Below are 18,013 nucleotides of genomic sequence, written 5' to 3'. Positions count from 1 at the left end.
TGACCGAGGATGACAATTCCGGGTATTGTGGTTTGGGTCCCTTGCTCCAGCTGAATGCAGCAAGCGCCATGGATGGGCTTAGAAAATAGAGCAGGTTCCTACAGAGGTGGGGTGATGTTTTGAGAAGAGCGCGAGCTTTGGAATCAGCTCAGAGCTTTCATTTCCCCATCTGTTAAATAGGCACCCCGATACCACCTACTTTTTCAGATTTAAGGTAATACAGCTAAACATCTAGTACAGTGCCTATGGTAGAATTAGTAGTCAGTGAATTGTGGCTGTTGTAACGATAACCAGCTACTTCCCACCTGACTCAGACTTCCAGGCATCACTTGTTTCTTGATAATAAACAAGAGTCATGGAAACGATGGGATGTATAGTCAGAATTATTTTCCCCTACCCCAGATGTTGGATAAAGCTAATGAAGCATAAAAGCAAGCTTTGTTTCACTCTTTCTGGGCGACTGGGTCCTACTTGAGGGGGAGAGGGAGGGAGGGAGGAAGAGAGAGACGAGAGAGAATGGAGAACGGGAGGGATAAACCCAGGATACTTCATGCCTGATTAAACCATGTGTGGGACCGAGGTGATTGAAGTGCTAGGTGGTGGGCACAGGGGTGGCATGGCGGTGTGAGGTCAGAGAGAGCATGGCCAGCTATCCTTTGGTTCATGCTGTGCTTCCTCTCGAGGCCTGGCCTGAACAGTGCTTCTGTGACATAGCCTCACGCTGGCTTCATGACATTGATTCCTAGTCTCTCTCTGGTCCCTGGTATGGCTTCCCTAGGCATGCAGTACCACAAACTGACCGAGCACTTTGACGAGAAGCCCTTCTCCTGTGAAGAGTGTGGGGCAAAGTTTGCAGCCAATTCTACCCTAAAGAATCACCTTCGCCTCCACACGGGGGACCGCCCGTTCATGTGCAAGCACTGCCTCATGACGTTCACCCAGGCCTCCGCTCTGGCCTACCACACCAAGAAGAAGCACTCAGAAGGTAAGGCGCGGAGGGCTTCTTCAGTTTTCCTGCACACTCTCACGGGGTGAGCCGCCGAAAAACCTACTAGGATAGCTAGATATACAGATATTTCAAGAGGATTGAAAACAAAACAGAACGTAAAATCTCTAGGCACACAGATACTAGGAATACATATGTGCACAGACATATAAAATGCTTCTGGTGAGAATTGCTGAAGAGAGGCTGGCTAACGTAGTATTATGACTTTATAGTTCGAGAACTTACATCAAGCCAGGAATTCTTGGGCTTTGAGGTAGAGTTCAAGCAGGAGAAAAACCTTGGCTGAGTACCTCTGCTTCCGACATCATGCTTCCTCCCTCGTCTCTTCTTTCTCCCTCTTACAAGCACCCTTGTGATGACTTGGGCTTGCTTGTATAATCCAAGGTAATCTTCCCATCTCAAGATCCTTAACTTAATCTCATCTGCAAAGTCCGTTTGCGTGTAAGGTCACAATATGCACAAGTTTCAGGGCTTGGGATATGGACATCTTTGGGGCCATTATTCTGACAACCACAGGGAGCCATAGGAGAGTTTTGAGCCAAGGAATGATAGGATCTGATTTACACTTTTTAGAGTGAATCGTGGCCATCCTGGACAATAGGCTATAACGGGGCAGAAGTACAACACAAACAGGGAGACAGGAGGCGTGGCTACAGTCCAGAGCGGAGGTGATAGAGTTGTCAGCTAGAGTTGTGTTGGGGCAGGGGGGCTGAAAAACCTTTCAAGCTTAAGGATATATTGTTGAAAGTGGAAGTGACAGAACTAATGATGGAGTGGATGAGAGATGTGAGGGCAGGAGCGGATTTAAGGAAGGCTGTGGAGTTTTGGGCACGAGTAAATGATGCTGCCATTTACTGAAGTGGGGGATATTGGAGCATAGCGGGTAGGGGAGAGAATCAGGAGCTCTGTTTTGGGTATGATAAATTTGAGATACCTGTTATACCTTCAAGGAGAGGAGGAGAGGAATAGGGAGTTGGATATAAAAGTCTGGAGTTCTCGGAAAAGCTGGGAGCGAGAGATAGAAATGTGTGAGTTATCCGTGTACAGATGGGATCTAGTCTCAGATAAGATCAGCTAGAAAGTGAGGGTAGACAAGAGGGCCAAGGACTAAGTCTGGGGCTTCTCGGTAACTTGAACTCTTGACGTAGGGAGCCTCTTTTTCCAACAGAATCTTATTTCAATGCCCAATATGTAAAAATGAAAACGAGGTTGAGGGCTCTAGTAGAAGTAGTCCCTAGGACTCGGGGTTCTCGACCCTTGCCTCACTGATTTCCCTCCTTCTCTGTTGGTCCGTAAGGGAGCTGGGAGGTACAGTTTGTCTAGCGTTTTTGACAAATGCCAGTTTTCCAGACTTGCTCTTTACCTGTATTTTCTAACCGTCTTTGTCAGTCTGGTCATTATATTCTCATCATATGAATGAGAAAGTAGAGAAGCCAAGTGTTTTGTAATAACTCTAGCAAGTCACTGGGGGAAGGCTTTCATTCTTCTCTGAATCCATGTCTCTCACCTTTATGTGCAGTTGGCAATTCCGCACTGAATGAACGTGTTTCAAGGGGTCCAACTTGGGTGTTTCTGAGCACAAGGGTCTGTCTGCTTCCTGGGAATAGAATGAGCCCTTCCGTACTGTGGTGGCCTGGTTAACAGATGGGCAGTCTTGTGTGATAAGAAGTCTGTCCTTATCCCTCAGGGGAGGGAGACCACACTCTGTTTAATCAGTTGTATATATGAGGTGTCATCAGACCTCTCACCCAGTGTATTACAAATTGCCTGATGTTTCACCATCATCTCGTAGATTATATTTCCCCAGTACATGCTTTAGAATGTGATTTTCTTTTTTCAGGCAGGTCATAAACATTCAGTGCTGGCTCTAATAAACTCGTGTATGTTTCCAGGGAAAATGTACGCATGCCAGTACTGTGATGCTGTGTTTGCCCAGTCCATCGAGCTGTCCCGCCACGTGAGGACCCACACCGGGGACAAGCCATATGTCTGCAGGGACTGTGGCAAGGGCTTCCGGCAAGCCAATGGCCTCTCCATTCACCTGCACACCTTTCACAGTATGTACTGAGATTGTAGATGTCGGGCCCTCACCACCAGGCTTGGCCCCGAGAAGGCATGTAACAGTCCTAAGGGAACTGTCACTCCACCAGAGCTGGGCCCCATTCAGTGCCCTCCCCTCCCTGTTCTCCTGCAATACCCAGAGCCCCTCATTTCTATTTCAAGAGGAACCCTTTTTACCATGTCGCTGCATGATGCCTATTTCTCTGCCAGGCTGTTTCCTTATCTTTTTTTTTTTTTTAAGCCCACCTGGCCTTGTTTGGCTGACAGGACAAATTATATTGGAAGGAAAGCGCCTCTGTAAGAAACAGATTAACAGAGTAGCGGAATATTCTCATTTGTCCACAGCTTCTCTTTTCTACCGCCACCCTCCTTCCCCACTCTCATCTTATGGTCATACCACCTTTCCCCGGAGCAGCAACCCAGACACTTTGTGAGTTAATGCGCACCATCATAAGCGGTCCCTGGTCACGCTCCTTTACAGGCCTCCTGCCCAGATTCTCTTCTAAATGCTGTTGTATTCTCTCAAAGAGTGGGGTCGGCCCCCATCTTGCTCCCCTTCAACTAGAACTGATACAGACACTTCTGTTGAACACACAGGCTCAGGAAGGAAGAGGATCCTCTGTGATTCCCTGTGACAGCGTCAGGAAATCGCTCTGTGGCGCCTGGCGGCCACCACACACTTCCACAGCTGCTCGGCCGCAGCAGGAATGTAATCAGCACAGCACAGCAGGGGCTAAGAGCTTGGTCTCTGAAATCTCACAGGCCTGGACTTGAATCTTGACCCTGCCGCCTACTTCCTTGAGACCTTAAACAAATTTCTTTACCTTCCCGAGCCTTGTAGTCTCCTTCTAGAAACTAAAGAAACTGGTAACGCTAGCACCTTGGATGGTGGGGAGGCGGAAGTGAGCTATCACACGTAAGCGTGAAGCTCCATAGCTGACACACACAAAAATGCTCCATAAATGCCAGAGAGTATTATTGGTGACAAGAGCAACCCTCCCGGGTGCCATCTGTCACCATCAAAGCCTGTGTTTTTTACATGCCATGCACCTTGCATACCTTTCTTCCCCTCTCCCCTCCCCATGCCTGCCTGTTCCCCACATACCGGCTTCTAGCCGGTGGCAAATACAGTTCCTCACAAACCTGTGTTCTATGTCAGAACGTTCAAGTGCGTCGTCAGCCTTGGCCAGAGTGCCTCTGTGCCCAGCATGTGGCTGGACCCTGGGCACTGTAGGAGGAATATAAAATGTCGCCCTTTTCCTCCACCCCCAAGAGGTTTATAAGACTGTCCAAAAAAATCCAGTTGCAATGGACTTCCAGATGAGTGAGATTGGCTTGGGTCCAGTGCTACAATTTTGATGTCCTCTTGATCTCCTTAAGTGATACTCTGCTTTAGTCTCCTTTTCCCCAGTAGCACTAAATGAGAGTCAGGAAAGTGGGGGAAGATGTTATCAATTTTCAGAATGGCGAGGACCCCAAATATTTTGCCATGCGTTAGAGTATATCACTGGGAGCAGGCCCAGCATCCAGGCTCCTCTCTGCCTGGTCCTTACCTATGTCATAGGACCACATCGTTGCTTATGGGCAAGTGCTTCAAAGTGTATGAAAAGACAGTGTAAAACCAGGATAGCAAGAGCTCATGTCCACAGGGAAACTAGTTAATGATACCGAGTGCTGCTGCATGTCAGAATTCCTGAATTAATCGGAATCAGTGCACATATAAGATTGGCTTGTGGGCAAAGGAGTTTATTATTAAAACATTTCACTTTCTGTTATATTCAGAAGACGACTGAAGTCTCCTGCCCTAGGGATGGCAAATGTATTCTTCATCAGTGCTAGTTCTTATTTTTAAGATCCCACTGAAGAGCTGGCATGTCCAATTAAGCAGGTAGCTCAGAGCATGGCCTTGGGAGTGACAGCTGGGATTGTTTCCTAGTTCAGCCCTTTCCTGCTTGTGCCATTGGGCACTCACTAAGCCTTGATTTTCCTCATCTATAAAATAGGACTGATAATAGCACCTATTCACAGGGTGATTGGAAGGATTAAGTGGGTTAATATATATAAGGCGCTTAGAACCTGCCTGTCACATGGCACACATTAAACATTACCTATGAAAGTATTTTTATTGTTGAGTCTAACGTGAGAGCAAGGAAGCCTTCCTCCTGTCATTCATGTACTGACAAAAAAGGAAACAGTGATGCTCTGGGGAGGATGTTGGAAATCTCTATAGAGAATTAGAAAACAGAAATGCCCCCTGCAAGCAGGGGGAGAGCAAGAGCGATACACCCTGGAAAGTAGTAAAATGGAACTTAACTTGTAAGATGTAAAATGAGGAGTGGAGTGAACTATTTGGTGCTGCAAGGTGGTGAATGCAGAAGCCTCAGGGGCATCCCGCCTCCTGGGAGGAAGGTAGGGGGTAGTCAGGTGACCGCTGCACCGACTTCTGGTCCGTGGAGTCTGTGACCCCGCACAGGACCTTTAAACAGTCTTGTGTCTAGAGCTGTGCACAGCAACCCACTCCTCTCTGACTGCTGCCTGTGGTGTTTTTTCCTACGCCCCGTCCTCTCATGGAACCAGACATAGAAGATCCCTATGACTGCAAGAAATGCCGGATGAGCTTCCCCACGCTGCAGGATCACCGCAAGCACATCCACGAGGTTCACTCCAAGGAATACCACCCCTGCCCCACGTGTGGCAAGATCTTCAGCGCCCCGTCCATGCTGGAGCGGCACATGGTAACCCACGTCGGAGGGAAGCCCTTCAGCTGTGGGATCTGCAACAAGGCCTACCAGGTGATCTCAGGCTCCCCGGGGGCTCTTGCTCCGTGCCTGACCTGCTCTCCCTTTGGTCTTCCTTGATCCCCATTCTGTGGCCTGCGGAGCACATCTTATCACCAGGATGTGACGATATGGCCGGTTCTCGTGAAGAATGCAGCTTGTAATAATTCAGATTCTCTAAGGCGATCAGGTCAGAGGAATGCCATGGGGGAGCTTTCGTCGGAGCAGAGTTCTCACACCCCTGAACTGAACGCTGCTTGCCCCCTCGGGTACCCATATTCTGTAGAACCGATTGACTGCATGTGCCAAGGGACCTGAGGATGCCAATAGGGTGTGTAGCATTGCTTGGAATTACCTTGTTCAGTGCAATTACTGTTTTTTATTCCGACTCCCAGGGAAGGGCTCTGCTTTTTTACCATAGAAGTTGGTGTATAATGAAAGTGAACCCCATATAGAACTAAAAAGAAACCAAGAATGGTCTTTGCTGGCACCTGTAAGATTTGGGTTATAGAGAGAAGCACAGCAGCGAATTTTAGTTCATCAAAAACTGAGAGTTAACTTTGTGCCACACCCTGTGCTGTGACATTGATATTACAGAGCTGAGGAAAACCTGGGCTGGGTTTCCTCATGGAAATCGTGGAATTGTAGGGAGAATGTCCTGATGCTGCTCTGGATCCAGGACGGAGGGGGACCCTTGCTAGTGGAGCAGGGACAGTGTGCACCCCTGCTCCGGCAGCTTTCTCTGCTGCACCCCTGGCCTCTGGGAAGCAGTGAGACGCAGCTCAGTGGTGAAGAGCAAATGCTCCAGTCAGAAGGGCAGGCTTTGAATCTTGGTCCTGCCAGTAATTAGTCGTGTGACCCTGAGCAAGTAATTTGAGCCCTCTGTGTCATTTTCCACCTCACTGGAAAGATTCTGACCCCTCCCTCCCAGGCTTGTTGTGAGGAGCGAGTTTCTCGGCTGAGCCCTGTCGTGGCCTCTCAGGAAATACCTAGGTGCCTTGTTCCCACAAACAGTAGCCTCTCTGTCATGTCAGCACGCAGTGTGATAGTAAGTGTGATTCTAGATCCCTAAGCTTACCTGTGAATGTTTTTCTCTCTCACACAAGAGCCTTGGAGCTCTCCAGCATGCTGGAACATTCTAAGACCTAACACTTGCAAATTCCTTGCAGCAATTGTCTGGTCTATGGTACCACAATCGGACCCACCACCCTGACGTGTTTGCTGCTCAGAACCATCGATCTGCTAAGTTCTCGTCACTCCAGTGCAGCTCCTGTGACAAAACCTTTTCCAACACCATTGAACACAAGAAGCACATCAAAGCAGAGCACGCAGGTGAAGTTGGGGTGCCCGAGACAGGGAGTGTGAGCTGATGAGTGGCAGCAGTGTGGTGACACCACGTCCTGGGTCTGTCTCCAAATCCCGCTTCTAGAGGGTGGTGTGCTATGGTTATTCCCTTTGTTCTGCCCTCGCACACCTGCAGGAAGCCACGCCAGTCCAGTGACAACAGTTGTTTGAATGTCAGTGGTTGTAGGGCACTATAAGGTCTGTCAGCCCCTGAGGGATGGTCAGTCACAGCTCATGGGAAGGGTGGCAGCGTTGGTGGCAGACAGGCCCGGGTGGAAATCCTGACGGATCCGCTGCGTGACCTCAGCAAGTTACTTCGCTTTTCTCAACCTGTTTCCTCTCTTCAGAATGGCTGGTCTTCATACCTGGCCTCCAGGTAAATCAGGGGGGATCACAGCAGCTGGCAGTTAGGAAGCATTTCCTGTGCAGGGCACTACGCTGAGCATTCTGTGTGTTCTGCCGTTTGATTCTCACAACACTGTCTGCATCCAGGCCGTCTGGATCCAGCTTTGGAGTCTTTCCCACTGCGTTGCGCTCCTGTATCACAGGTGTAGGCTTCCTGGCACATGGTGATGCTGGCTAAGTGTCAGCCGTCATCCCGCCCCCAGCCCTGTCCTTCTCCAACCTTACAGAGCCACCCTGTTCTTTCCTCACGTGCTTCACAGATATGAAGTTCCACGAATGTGACCAGTGTAAGGAGCTCTTCCCCACGCCAGCTTTGCTCCAGGTTCACATCAAGTGCCAGCATTCAGGTCAGTGCCCCGGGGGTGCTCCTGAGCTGCCCCGGGGGGGGGGGGTCTCATCTCCACCATTCACAGCTATGCAACCCAGGCTAAGTCCCTGAACTAACTTGTGCCTCAGTTTCCCCATATTCAACGGGAACAGTTGCAGTTCCTACCTCATCAGGTAGCTGTGAGAATTGCATGTGTCAGCAGACAGGAAACACGTAGTTGTTGCCGGGCACCAGTGAGCATCCGTAAAGCACTACCTGTGATTGTCAATTTACTGCTGTGCCTCATCAGACCCGAACTAAATTGACGAAGGTACAAATGCAGCTCTTCAGAGTAGCTGTCGATTCCGATTGTGGACGTGCGTTATTCCCCATGCTGTTGTTCTCTGCCCTCAGGAGTACTGGCGATGGAGGACATAGTGAGGCCACTGGTTCGGGGCTCCTGAGCATCATGGGAAACTGGTCTGCTTTAGGTTCCAGCTGTGAGAATGTCCAAACATTGTGAACATCTGCCCTCCTCCCCCCCGCCTCCTCTCTTCTAAACCTTTGGGTTCCTGGGAGTTAAAGACGTGCGCCTCTCCCATGCTAGGGCTTCCCTTCCAAGCCACAGATACACACTGCACAGGTCTTGGTCTGCAGGATTCATCAGGTTTCAGTGCCCATACATGCACAATCCTTGACAGTGAGAGCCGAGTGCCGCCCAGCCCACAGCAGTCGGAAGAAGCCATTGAACCCATTTCAGAGATGTTAAAATGTGCTTTTTAGAACTGACAAATAGTGTGGTCAGCAGCAGCATCTACCGTGGAGTGAATAATGGCCTTCAGCAGAGGCAGATTCGGCCTGAATCCAGTACCCCTGACACCATGGCTTCAGGGAAGCTTCAGGTGCCGCAGAACCTGGATCTGCCTTTGCGCCTTGGGCCTCGATGCTCCTTCCTCTCCCTCTTCCCGCTCATTTCTCAGTTATTCCCCCCACAGCCCATCCCTCTGTCTCCCGTCCTCCAGGGTCGCAGCCGTTCAGGTGCTTGTACTGTGCGGCTACTTTCCGCTTCCCGGGGGCCCTGCAGCACCACGTCACCACGGAGCACTTCAAGCAATCGGAGACCACCTTCCCCTGTGAGCTCTGCGGGGAGCTCTTCACCTCCCAGGCCCAGCTGGACGGGCACTTGGAATCGGAACACCCAAAGGTGACGGGCACTGAAACCCACACAGCAGCCTCGCAGGTCGTGCAGGTAACTCAGCCCTCAGACACGAGGCCACTAACACAGGGTCCCTAAGGCGGCTCTCAAGGCGCCTCTGTCACAACACCCAGCCTGCCTCTCTCGGGCTCTCAGAGGGTCCTGGAACCAACGTATTCACCACCAAGAGGACCTGGCAGTCTTCAGACCACTTACTGAACAACAGAAAATTCTGGTGTCCTGGTGGCCACATGTGAGGTGGCCCCTACATAGTGAGGGGCCTAGAACAAGAATTTCCAAAAGCTGAAGGACCTTGGCTTCTCTTTCCAGTTCACGCACTTCCCCACCTTCTGTGAAACGCTGTGGGATGTAAGCAGAGTTGCAGGAAACCTCAGAGAAGGGTGGATGGGCTCTTTGCTGGGAACACGTTAGCTGAAACACTTTGTTCCTTCGGGCTGGGCGCAGGACACGTGGGCATGTCGGGCCTCTCGCCTTTACCAGGATGGGAAGCCACCTCTAGCGATGTGTCAAGGCTGAGCTTGCTCCAGCCCTTCTGGTTCTCTTTTACTGTTCTTCCCGTCTTCTGCAGAGCGGGTGGGCAGAAAAGGAAAAGCAAAAGCAACTCCCTTCTATTGATTGGCCGGAATCTGTGGGTGGACTGGAAAGGAACTGCTAACGACTGCATCTCCCTCTGTCCAGCCTCCTGAGCGGTCAGTCGTTCATAAACCGTGTTCTTCTGCCTCGGTGGGGCGCACAGGGCGAGTCAGGTGGGCAGGCCTCTGGGTGATACTCCCAGCCCCATGTCAAACCGAACCAAAGTGCTGCTTGTAGCTTTTTCACATACTAGCGTTCTTGGTAAGATGCCCTTGGGGAGGAAAAAGATCCCATTGCTAGAAGAAGAAAGAAGACAGTTTGCAGACTACTGTGGTAGATGAGTTTTGGTTGAATGTCATGGTTTGTCTCTTCACTCTCAGCAGCACAGGAAGGTGGTAGAGCTGACTTCCCCACGTTTGCCCACTCGTGTCTAGTGTCCCGCTCCCCACTCCTGGTCAGTTCTCAAGAGCCAGGATGCCTGTGCCCCCTGCAGCCACTCTGGTTTAAGAACACTAGGGGATATCAAGCTGTCCTGAGCTCCACAGGTCAGAAGCATCAACCTGGAGGTTCAGGCAGAAACGGGGTGTTTTAACCACAGACTAGCTCCCCCTGAGATGGGAAGGTCATCTTTGCCAGCTGGTGTGGATTTGGAAGGGGGGGTGTAGCCTATGGAGGCGAGAAGGAGGTGCCTGCCTTGCCAGCCTGATGAGCCACATGAGGGCGTTGCCAGAAGTCACGTTTCGCCCACCTGCTGTCGTGCTCCCTCCCGTAGTCATTAGCTCTGTAGCCATGGAACCACTGAGGAAGGCTCTTCGCCTGATGGAGGTCCGGAGACGCCACCTTTGGCAACGTGAGGCTTCTGGTAAATCTTTCCAGTTTCCGTGGCTCAAGCATGAGAATAACCACCCTCCGTGGCATTCCTTTCCCATGGCACTTACTCTGCAGTGTAATCCTCAAGACAGGAAAACCCAGTGTGAGAAACTGAGCCAGCGTGCACTGGTGTGTAATCATAGAGTCCAGGCACCCTCAGGTGGCATACTGAGCTAAATTATAGCAATTTAGCACACAGAGTTATTTAAATTGTTTGCCTGCCTTCTCTTTTGCATCACCGGTGTGTGAGATTTGCCTCTTCCCATTAGGCACATGTAATTGCTCTCCTCAGGTGAAAACATAAATACCGTCATTACAGCATGAGATGAAAACCACGTAAACTCGGGGACGCCGACTGTGGACACTGCCCAGAGCAGCCTCACGGTCTTTCCCTTTCAGGTAATCCAAACCCCGGAGCCGGCGGTCCCAACAGAGCAAGTGATCACTTTGGAGGAGACCCAGCTTGCTGGTTCACAGGTATTTGTGACGTTGCCGGATTCGCAGACGTCTCAGACCAGCTCTGAGCTGGTGGCGGTGACCGTGGAGGACCTGCTGGATGGCACCGTGACGCTGATCTGCGGTGAGGCCAAGTGAGTGGCTTCCCATCCGTGGAGGGCCCTGCGTTTGCAGAGGGAATGCTCCACAGCTTGCCCGTTGCCTTCCACGCCTGGTCGTTCTGCGCAGAGGGCATCTTAGCCTGGCACCCGCTGAAATGGTCTCATCTGGAAAACAGAAGTGGTGTCGTTGTAGTCACAGAACCGACAATGTGTGAATCACCGATCCCGACACCACCGCCCTCCATTGCAGGCGGGCCTCCTTCCCCTCCCACAGGCCTGCTGCTGTGGCCTCCGTGACACGGTCCACCCCCGAGTGGAGGATAGCCTCTGAAACAGAGTCTGCAAGAACAGTGGGATAGGAGCTGGTGAGCAGGAAGCCGGAGAGGTGCGATGGGCCGGCAGCCCTTAGTGTGCAGAATGGCAGGAGTGGGACCGTGGCCTACAGACTGGGGCTGCGAACTCGGCCAGTGCCTTCTGGCCACTTAAAAAGGAGAAAAAAACACCAGCAGACCACTTAAGGACCCCAGCCTTGAGCACACTTGGCCGCTTCCCCACTTGTATTGTCCTCCCAGCTGCTTCGGCGCACCCAGCCCCCTCGTGGTGGCTGCAACAGGACGGAGCAGCGTTAACCAGGAAGCCTCATTTCCATGCAGAGTCCCGCCTTGCCAGCACGGGCAGCCCTTCCAAAATGAAGTGTTCGTGTGAGACCATCCAGCTGCAAGGACAGGCCCTGCCTTTCCAGGATGTCCTTCACGGTGTTCACACCTGAAAGCTGCTTCCCGCAGCCTTTCCACGTCACGTTATCCTCACCCCTTTCCCTCCTCAAAGGCTGCAGCTTCCACCCGACCTGGAGGCCTTGCCCCTCCCTCCGGAGCACATACTCTAGCTAAAGACTCTGTCAGGTGGAGGGGCGCCTGCGACTGCCCCTGGCTCTGCCCCTGCCACCGTCTTCTGTGCCCTGGAGCGCTTCCATGCTGCCTCTGCTACTGCAGGTCAGTGATCCTCTGGAGTCAGAATTTCACAAAGCTTTTTTATCTTCAGTTCCTAACATGTAATCTGATAATTAATGGTTTGTGGAAGCCATTAGGAAGTGCAATTAGACGGATGTAGGTTCCTGCCGTTTGGAGGGAATGACTAGCATTTATCTTCCTCTCCTCGGTACCAGAAAATTGAGTTCTGCTAGCGCTGTGTTTACACACAGGCAGGGCTCCCGGTCACCCTGTGTGGCCTGACCCCCTGCAGAGGGTGGTGTCCGATTGGATCACTGGTCCTCAAGCTGTAGGCTGGTGGAAGGCTAGCTCACCTGCTCTTTCCAAGCATATTTCATAATAGCTGGTACAAGCAGGAGTGCGGGGTTGATTTGGGTCATGGTTGGGACTTTTACTGCCACCACATACTGCTGGAAGGGCAGAAGGGGGATCCTTAACACTGACCAGTACGGCGGCCACCCAGCTTTGTGCTGGATGTGCAGCGACTTCCAGCCTGGGCCAGCTCACCCAGGCAGCTACTCCAGGGGGTCCTCATTTTGGTATGCAAATCGCTTGAGCGTGTCAACTCTGGGATCTTCATTCTGAAGTGAATGAAGTTTTCAAAGGCAAGTCGGGCATCAAAAGCCACAAACTGACCAGAAGATGGTGCTCAAACCTTTAAGACTTGCCCTCCACGGGAAGCCCTCACTGCTTCTGCCAAGCCTGTCTCTCTTAGGGGTTTTCAGGCCTGTGAGCCATCAGACCAGGAGAGCTGTTGATCTGCAAATGGCAAAAGGACACCGCATCTCTCCTGGACACCAGGTCAAACGCACTGAAAGAGAGTGGCGTGGCTTGTGCTTGCAGGGCCTGGAGGCCAAGCCCAGCGGATAGGAATGCAGCTCCTCACCAGCCGTGGGCAGTGGCTGGGAACTGCCGTGTCATCAGAACTTCTTCCAGCCAAATAACAAAGTAAATAAAAAATTAATTGCCAAGGGCCTGGAGAGGAAAGTGATTTTTCTTTTTAAAAACCTTCTGAATACAGAAAGCTCTTTAAACCCAAGTTTCAGATCCTTTCTTTCAAGTACTGAGAAACCCTTTCTGAGGTTTCTGACGGATCTAGGTTGTGATAGGACACGTGTTTTCTTCAGAATCACCCGACGAGCAGCTCTCTGCGGTGCTGAGAGCAAACACAGATGCCGGACGGACTTGCGGCAAGGTAGCTCTTCTCCCAGATATACTCGTCGGGAGGTGCAGACTCTGTACCCGTCCTAGTCAGGGACAAGGAAAGGTCCATCCTGAATGTAGCCTTTGCTCTGAGTGGACCTTTGCGAGACACTGCATTGGCAGTGATTTTACAGTGTCACGCCCCAGAGACGCCCAGTGTGGGTGGTAACTAGGAGGACTTTCTCAAGCTCTGCTTGGCCGTCTTGTTCTTTTCTCCCATTTCTGCCCAAGAGACCCTCTGCATTGCTGCCGCAGAGGACACTGTCACCATGGTCTCCTTAGTCCATGCCCCGTGCTTCATGAGGGCAGTGGTCTTCCCTTTGCCTCCTTGCCATGGGTGCTGCCCTGTGGCCTCTGGCCTGAGCCCTGGGGCATTTGCCGGAGTGTGGAGGCGTCTGTGGACTTCTTGGAACACTTAACCTGTTCAGTGGGCCCCTAAACCTCCCAGAGCTCATGAAACAGCTGATGAGGAGGGAAAGGCAGGCGGATTCCAGGCTGGAGTCTACTTCTGTGGGAATAATGGGGGCACTTACGGAAGAGCACTCACCCACCCCAGGTAAGTGAGACAGTGTTGCCGAAGAAAGATGGCACTGTCCAAGCCCATGAGCAGAACCTGGGACCAGAGGGCAGCAGCGGGGCAGAGACAAAGGGCTCTACTTGTTCGTGTTAGAAAGCCCATGTCCACTCTCTCACAAGCTTTATGTTTGGAAAACTTGGAGCCCAGCGCGTACCGTGGTCAGTGTGGATACTGGTTCCCTGGTGATTCCAGTTCTCTGAGGAAGCGTTCTGACTCTCCCGTCCCGCTGACGCCCAGAACGGACATGGTCCTCCTCCCCCAGGAAGAGCTCTGAGAGGCGGCTGGTGGTTGACATGCGTTCGAGTCTCTTGGGTGGATCAGGGGGACGAGGTCCCTGTCCACCCGTGTCTAAATCAGGAATACTCCCAGACTCCAGGAGATGAGATGGGGCCTGAGGTTTCTCACCCCAGGTGATGTGGCCGTCACCACACACTGACATATTAATGAGATGGGAGGGATGTGCCTTGAAATCTCTCGTGCCTGAGATCTAGGAATTGATTAGGGATGGAAAACACTGCTCACTTTATACTAAATGATTCTTACGAGCAGTATTTCTATTAAATGGGAGCTAAAAAGTTTGACAGTGATGGGAAAAATGCTGGCATGTCTTACTCAGTCCTCCCAAAGGAAGAATTCCGCAGCCCAGCCCTGCTGCACTTGGCCCAGTGTATTCCAGGGACACTGGGAGTATGGGAGGAAAAGGAAGACTTGGTGTTGCAGGGGGTGTGAAGGCAGTGATCATTGTTTTGTTGTCATGGAAACCCTTGGTGCTGGTAGGACTTGGACCAGAAGCTCAGAAGCACAGCCAGGACTCAGAAACTTGCTACACCTATCACTCGGCCTATAACGAAGAGAAGCTTCTGTGTTTTATGGATTATGCTGTTGAGAAAATGTATCCCCTAGACTAATTTTGTTTAGATCGCTTCCAAATCACGCAAGTGTTCATTGTTTCCCGAACCAAGGCCAGCCCCACCTGGCACCCACCACCGATGATCAGGACTGCTAACCAACACACGATGCTGTATAAATTGGATTACAAACCATTATTTGTGTTCGTCTTGCACTATTCTATATAAATAAAATGTGTACTTTGAAAAAAATGATGCTGCATGAGTTTCAAAGGGCTGTGATGATACCCACTTGTTTTCTCGTCGGTCCTGGGCAGCTGTCGAATAGGCCTGACAGGCCTGGTTTCCCAGGGGCTGTCGTGTGCCTTTAGGCCGTGTTAGCGTGGGGGTGGGGGTGGGGGTGCTCTCCTGTCATGTGGAGTCTGCTTCCTAAATCCCCTTTCCCAGGGAGCAAGTGTGGAGCAATGTTTCAGACACAGGTTTTGGTCGGACCTGGGCACATCCCAGCTATGCCATTTTCTGACTGTCACCTTGGATGACATACTTACCCTCTCTGAGCTCCCTCCTCCCATCTGTAAATGGAGGAAATTACTATATTTACCCCACAGAATTGTAGTACGAATTAAAAGCCTGGGTTTAATGAATTTAGTGTTGAAATTTTTAGTTGTTATGAATAAAGTCCTTCACACACAGGTGAGCTCTTCCCTGCAATTTCTAGCACTGAGAAGAAGGTCCATTTCTGCAACTGTACGTGTCTCTCTTCTTCCAATCTCTCTGAATCCTTAGGGATCCTTATAACAACCACCACTTTTCATTATCTCTTAAATCTCAACTGCCCCCAAAGCATAAAGTGCTGAGCAGATAACTATAAAATCAGCAGAAACCTTTCTGTGGTGAGCAGCTGAAAATGTCATGTTGCTGGCAGCCAACAAGGAAACAAGAGCAGACACACAGATAGGCTGGACCTAATTTTTGCAGTAAGAATCCAGCGTGTAAGGCAAGGGGAGGGAGGCATCAGATCCCGCAGCCGTCTTAAGTTCAGGTCAGGGGAGAGGGCTCTCTGTGCTAACTTCTCCTAGGACGGTGCTGGAGTCTCTGAATAGACCCTTGTCCAGTGCCCACAGGGCTGTATGAAGGAATGCCCCTCTGCCTACACAATGTCTTTGGAGAGAGGGCTGGAGCTGTCGCATTTAGAGCAGCCATCCTGAGTGTCCAGGCAGCTGGGCTCCAGCCATGAAGGTGAACAAGCACAGAGGTGAAGTGGTGCTGTGGGCCAGGTGTGACTGAGCAGAAGCAGGAAATGGGCCGAGTGATCCCTTCTGATCCAGTTATCTCAGGCCTGGACGGGGGCCTGGCTGGAAGAGGCTGAGCAGCACAGTGAAAAGGACAGGGACTCGCTTCCCAGACCACTTCTGACTAGACGATGATCTTGGGCGAGGTGATCCCAAGAGTGATTGTGAGGAGGGAAGGTAACGTGTGCAGTGCTTGGCAGATGGAGGGGGGCATATCAGGATCACCTGGGGTGCACCTGTTTGAAGTGAGTGGGGATCAGAGGGTTGGGAGCACAGACTCTCAGAGCTCCCTGCACCAGGGCAGAGGGGTCATGTCTGAGTAAAGGCACAGACTCTCAAGTGTCAGGTGGCAACACATGCAGTGAGAACTGCAGTGACTTCTGGCCTTCCCGCCTTGACTCTTGAGCTTTTGTACTCATCGTTTATCTTACCCTCCATGAGCTTGTGCCCAGGGATGTGTTTGGTGTGGAGAAAGAATTTGCCCTAGACCAAGCGTCATCACCCTTTGTTGGGAAATAACCCAGGACTCAAGGTTTCACCAAGAAGAGAGGGTTTAGGATATGGACATAGAAAGCAGCTCATTTTCTTCTTGGGCATCTGTTCCATCTTCTGCCCTGTCACCCAGTGCTACGAGATCATAGCTTAGTGGCTTGTGTCCACTAAGACACTTGCACCTCTGCGTATTTGGCACCAGACAGCACGGTCGGGTGCTTAGATGTCATTGCTGCTCGGCCGGGACCAAGCAGGGTTCCTCTCACTTGCCCTCATCACCGCCCAGGGAGAACCCAACTTCTGCATCTCACCCCTGTCAGCAAGGCTGTTCCCCAAGTGACCTGTGGGCTGGTCTATCAGAGCATCCTCCTTTCTCTGTCCTCCAAGGAGAGATTAGCAGCAGGCTACAGCAGCCAGCCTGGCCGGAGCTCCCAGCTGCTCTGATCAAATACCACTCCTGCCGGTTCTTCTCGCACTGGTTCCCCCTGCACAAGCCAGGAACAGCTGATCAAACACATCAGGACAAGGTCAGTCCAGGGACCCACAGTCCCCTCCAGGGGAGATTTCATAGACCTGCCATCAGGAGGGTCTGATAAGAATGGGCAGGGGGTGGAAAGGGGGGCCCATGGGGCGGGCACAGGACTGAACAGCTTTTCATTCCATTGAAGGTTGAAACCTCTGTGCCCCACATAGGGTCCAGCCCAAAACCAGCACTTCCTGTGAGCCCAGGGAACCGAAGTGAAATGAGGAGGAGGGTAGCTGTGCGAGCACGCACGCCTGGGGGTGAGAGCAATGCCAGGTCGGAGTGAGTGGGTTTGGGAGCAGGGGATTATTCGATTGTCACAGGATGACTTCAGATCCTCCCTCGCTAAACCGCGTCCCCTTCAAGGACAAGAACTGTGCGTTATCTTTTTTGTTACACACGCATGCGCAGGTAGCCTGGCACATCAGGTGTCTTTTAGACCTGAGGTCCCAGAGCCTGAGAGCCTACTAAGTGCTGAGTCCGGTGCCAGATGCTGTAGAGGTTGGGGCCATACTGGGCCAACATGGTGTGTGGTTCCTGCTCCTAGGGGACTGGTAACCCATTGGCCAAGCAAGAATTATACGTGAGAAGCAAGTACCAAAACACCCATTCCAGTCCAGACTCAGGACTGAGAGTGTCTATAAATGCTGTGTTTCTCTTTTTGTCTTTTCATGAAAGTGGGGGATTAATATTTGTGGGAATATTCTCATAATTAATAGTATTAAGTGCTTACCACGTGGTGGATACTGGACAAAGAACTTCATGTAATCCTCATTTCACCAACACCATGAGGGCAGTGCATTTACTACCCCACGTTCCAGGGGAGGAAACCAACACCAGAGCAGTCACCTGAGTTACGTAGCTAGTGAGCAGCACAGCTGGGATTTGAACACAGGCCATCTGAATCTTGCTCTTAAATACCATGCTATATTCAAGCATTTCTTGCTTAATCCTCAGTCATACTTCCCAGTGC

The 18,013-nt window shown here is 51.3% G+C and overlaps 1 protein-coding gene across 4 annotated transcripts in view; it reads left to right on the top strand.

Annotated features, from left to right (window-relative positions):
• Window positions 1-14,978, top strand: part of ZBTB40 (zinc finger and BTB domain containing 40) — a 69,671-nt gene extending 54,693 nt beyond the window's left edge. For all 4 annotated transcript variants that reach the window (XM_081054877.1, XM_081054878.1, XM_081054879.1 and 1 more), the window contains 7 exons: window positions 779-985; window positions 2,899-3,063; window positions 5,645-5,859; window positions 7,014-7,176; window positions 7,854-7,940; window positions 8,923-9,149; window positions 10,959-14,978. In XM_081054877.1, coding sequence (XP_080911003.1) covers window positions 779-985; window positions 2,899-3,063; window positions 5,645-5,859; window positions 7,014-7,176; window positions 7,854-7,940; window positions 8,923-9,149; window positions 10,959-11,153 — 1,259 coding nt within the window. In that variant the 3' untranslated portion in view covers window positions 11,154-14,978. The remainder of the gene's footprint in view (window positions 1-778; window positions 986-2,898; window positions 3,064-5,644; window positions 5,860-7,013; window positions 7,177-7,853; window positions 7,941-8,922; window positions 9,150-10,958) is intronic.
• Window positions 14,979-18,013: the final 3,035 nt, after the last annotated feature.

Source organism: Rhinolophus hipposideros (assembly GCF_964194185.1).
Source record: "Rhinolophus hipposideros genome assembly, chromosome: 8".
Lineage (NCBI taxonomy): Eukaryota > Metazoa > Chordata > Mammalia > Chiroptera > Rhinolophidae > Rhinolophus > Rhinolophus hipposideros.
The sequence above is the reverse complement of the archived record's forward strand: the minus strand, read 5'-3'. Positions and strand labels throughout refer to the sequence as shown.